At 37.3% G+C, this 3,980-nt stretch overlaps 1 protein-coding gene across 1 annotated transcript; it reads left to right on the forward strand.

The window, feature by feature from the left end:
* Positions 1-594: 594 nt before the first annotated feature.
* On the forward strand, positions 595-3,075 carry LOC107832471 (L-type lectin-domain containing receptor kinase S.4-like). The gene has a single exon (XM_016660319.2). The coding sequence runs from the start codon at positions 779-781 to the stop codon at positions 2,840-2,842; it is 2,064 nt and encodes a 687-aa protein (XP_016515805.1). The 5' UTR covers positions 595-778; the 3' UTR covers positions 2,843-3,075.
* The last annotated feature ends 905 nt before the right edge of the window (positions 3,076-3,980 follow it).

Raw genomic sequence — 3,980 nt, forward strand, 5'->3', positions numbered from 1 at the left:
ATTAGAGCGTGTATAAATTGTAACTCTTTTATCAATCATCAGTTCATTGAATTATAAGAGAAGTAATATTTCACGGTTTGAACGAATACATAAACATTAGACTTCTTAGTTGTGTAATAGTTATAGTTATTTGAAACACGTGCAAGTTTTGCCCATTGAGAAAAATTTGTGATAATTTAACAAGATAGGTAGAATGGAGATAATACCAAAGTTATATCTGCAACACTTGTTAACAAAGTTTTTCCATTCTTTCGGGTAGTTCCAGGGCTATTTTTGCAAAACTTTCTTAATGTGGATAAAAATTAAACAATAATCTCAAAAGATCCTATTTGTAAAAATCTCCAAAAATTAAAATAATAAGAAAAGATTGAAACTTGCTTGCAAATAACGGCACTCTTTTACATACGTTAAAGAAACACCAAAAAGAGAGGGGAAGAAGCTCTTTGTTTTCTACAGCCTCCACCTATGACCCAATTTTAAGCAGTGCATTAATTTGAAACTTCTTCTTCGGTAAAGAATAGTGACAACTAACTAGTGGTTCATTGCGTCAGATGTCATAACAACTAACTTGCTATAAATAAAAGAACCTCTCTTTCACTTTAGTCTAAAGGACAATGCTTCTGCAAAATAAATGTCACCCTTCTGTTTTTCTGTAACTTTCCTCTCAACTCCATGTGCCCCATTGCATAAGAAGAAAAAATTCAATATTCATTCTTTAAAACCTGCTCAAAATCCTTCTCTTTGCTCTCAATACAAATCTTAAAACTCTTATTTACAAATGGTAAGTTGTCTTATATTCCTCTGCCCCATCATTTGTTTCTCAATTCTTGTTTCATCTGAGGTTGATGAATTCATATATACAAGATTCAATGAACCAAATAACAACAACATAAGCTTGAGTGGAGTTGCAGAAATAGCCCAAAATGGGTTTCTTCAGCTAACCAATGACACAAGTAGACTAATGGGCCATGCCTTTTATTCTTCACCTTTCCACTTCAAGAACTCCAGTAATAATAGTACCGCCTTCTCTTTCTCAACATGTTTTGCTTTCGCTATCGTCCCTGAATATCCAAAACTAGGTGGCCATGGCTTAGTATTCACTGTTTCTCACTCAAAAGATTTTAGTACAGCTCTTCCAAGTCAGTATTTAGGCCTGCTTAATGCAAGTGATGTTGGTAATTTCTCTAATCACATTTTTGCTGTTGAATTCGACACGGTACGAGATTTTGAGTTCGGAGATATTAATGATAACCATGTTGGTGTCAACCTCAACAGTTTACAGTCCAATATGTCTGCTGCAGCTGCTTACTATAAGGATAATGAGTCAGTGAAAGAAGATTTGAATCTCAAAAGTGGAAAGATTATTCTTGCTTGGATAGAATATGATTCTGTCAAGAAATTAGTTAATGTTACTCTTTCACCAACTTCTTTAAAACCCAAAATTCCTCTTTTCTCTTATCATTTAGACCTCTCTCCAATTCTCAAGGAAACTATGTATGTTGGCTTCTCTGCTTCTACTGGTTTGCTTGCAAGTTCACATTACATTTTAGGTTGGAGTTTTAAGTTAAATGGAGAAGCTAAATTTTTAGACTTGGATTCTTTGCCATCACTTCCTGGAGCCAAGAAGAAACACACTGGCTTAATTATAGTCATCTCAATTGCTGCAGCTGTTTTCGCGTTAAGCTCGATCTTGGTTGCTATTTATTTAATCTGGAGGTTCAAGAATGCTGATGTAATAGAGCCTTGGGAGCTTGAGATTGGTCCTCACAGATATTCTTACCAAGAACTCAAGCAAGCTACTAAAGGTTTTAAGGACAGTGAACTACTCGGGCGTGGCGGATTTGGTAAAGTTTACAAGGGTATTTTACGAAATTCAAAAACACAAATTGCCGTGAAGCGCATTTCGCATGAATCTAAACAAGGTTTGAAGGAATTTGTGTCTGAAATTGCCAGCATTGGAAGACTCCGTCATAGGAATTTGGTGCAATTGCTAGGGTGGTGTAGGCGTCGTGGTGATTTGTTGCTTGTGTATGATTTTATGCCTAATGGAAGCTTGGATAACTTCTTGTTTGATCAGCCCAAATTGGTATTGACATGGGAACAAAGGTTCAAGATAATCAAAGGGGTTGCTTCTGGTTTACTATATTTACATGAAGGCTATGAACAAGTTGTGGTACATCGAGACGTTAAGGCTAGTAATGTGCTACTAGACGGTGAATTAAACGGAAAGCTTGGGGATTTTGGACTAGCAAGATTATATGAGCACGGATCAAATCCGTGCACGACTAGGGTGGTAGGCACATTGGGGTACCTTGCACCAGAATTGCCAAGAACAGGACGGGCCACTACGAGTTCTGATGTGTTTGCCTTTGGTGCTTTGTTACTCGAGGTAGTCTGTGGACGTAGGCCGATTGAGCCCAAGGCAGAACCTCAGGAGTTTGTACTGGTGGATTTGGTGTGGGACAAATGGAGAGAAGGGAAAATTCTTGAGGTTGTGGACTACAGATTGAAAGGTGAATTCGATGAGAATGAGGTTTTGATGGTATTAAAATTAGGATTAATGTGCTCAAATAACCAGCCATTGGCGCGGCCGAGCATTAGGCAAGTGGTAAGATACTTGGAAGGTGAAATTCTGATGCCTGAGGCTCCAACAGGGCAAAATGCTGATGATGGAGAATTGGGGTTCGACGAAACTGAACGTTGGAATTCTTTAGGATCAACTAATATTATCAAGTCAAGTTCATTTACATGTTTGTCTAATGCAGATGAAGATGGTAATTTTGCTTCTTTTTCTACTTCACCACTTCCACTTCTGTATAGTGGTGAAGTACCTAGATACTGATATGAACTAGCAAGCAAACTCCCCCTCTATATTTTTTCAGGAACATTTCCTGATGAACACTACATTTTTTACCCTATTCTTTGTCTTTCCTCTCTGTATGCGTTCCAGTCTATAAAGATTCAGTTGCATAATCTAAAGTTCTCTTCAGTTGAACAATGGATAAAGATTGATGTAATGTAACTATGAATGAATATGGTCGTTCCAAAGTTCTCTGTTTACCTCTCTGTGTGTGCGCGCGCGCATTGTATTAGTAAAAAATAAATATTACACGTGAAATTATATGAGGATGACAGGGCATGATACGTGGATCACTAAGAAGATGACAACTGGAGTGTCGCATTAAAAGATTCACGATAGTAAAGAGGGAAGATTCATGAACCTCTAATTAATGTGGAAGAAGAATCGGAACCGTTACAAAATCTTCATGAACAGTTACAATTGCCAATTATAACGTTTCATTAATGTCATTAATGCTCATAATAATTCGGTCATAAAAGGGAAGAAACGTTATATTTGTAAATTACTATATAAGGGAAGAGAATTTCACTTGTAAGGACACGTTCTGATTATTATTGGAATATAATTATTTTCTTGTGCTTTCAATTGATTATTTGCCATTTCTTATTCTAATTTCATTTCTTATTTCTCAGAGAATATTAAATTTCTTGATTATCAGTAACCCGAGTACTTCTAAAAATAGGCTTTAACTGAGAATCCAATTCTTTGGTTAAACAAATTGGTTCCGTTATCGGAAATCTGATAATCTTCTCTTACTTTCCAAATCACTCTCTCTCAACTGAATCATGTTGAATGTCAATGACAACAACCAACGGGTGGAAGGAACTCCAGTTCCATTACCTCAAGGAATCCCATGCAATTCCAGAGAAGCATCACTAGAAAAATCCACTAGTCATAACAATGAACAACATGCAAATGAACAAACTGTTGAGCAGGATGCTGTGAAGCAGTTAATTGCTGAGTACGTGAATGATGCTCTCCAGGCTTTCGTGAGGGGACTACCAGCTGTGCCACCCACACCTCCACCAAACAATACTGCAACTGTGGAAATTCCACGGTCAGCGTTGGTTAATTCTGAAAGCGGAGGAACTCCCAACGAGTCATGTGATGGGAGACCAGG

The sequence above is a fragment of the Nicotiana tabacum genome, chromosome 24 (assembly GCF_000715075.1).
Source record: "Nicotiana tabacum cultivar K326 chromosome 24, ASM71507v2, whole genome shotgun sequence".
Taxonomy (NCBI): domain Eukaryota; kingdom Viridiplantae; phylum Streptophyta; class Magnoliopsida; order Solanales; family Solanaceae; genus Nicotiana; species Nicotiana tabacum.

Bases quoted from the DNA above. Each gene is read 5' to 3' on its own strand.
- LOC107832471 (XM_016660319.2), top strand. From the start codon at position 779: ATGGTAAGTTGTCTTATATTCCTCTGCCCCATCATTTGTTTCTCAATT.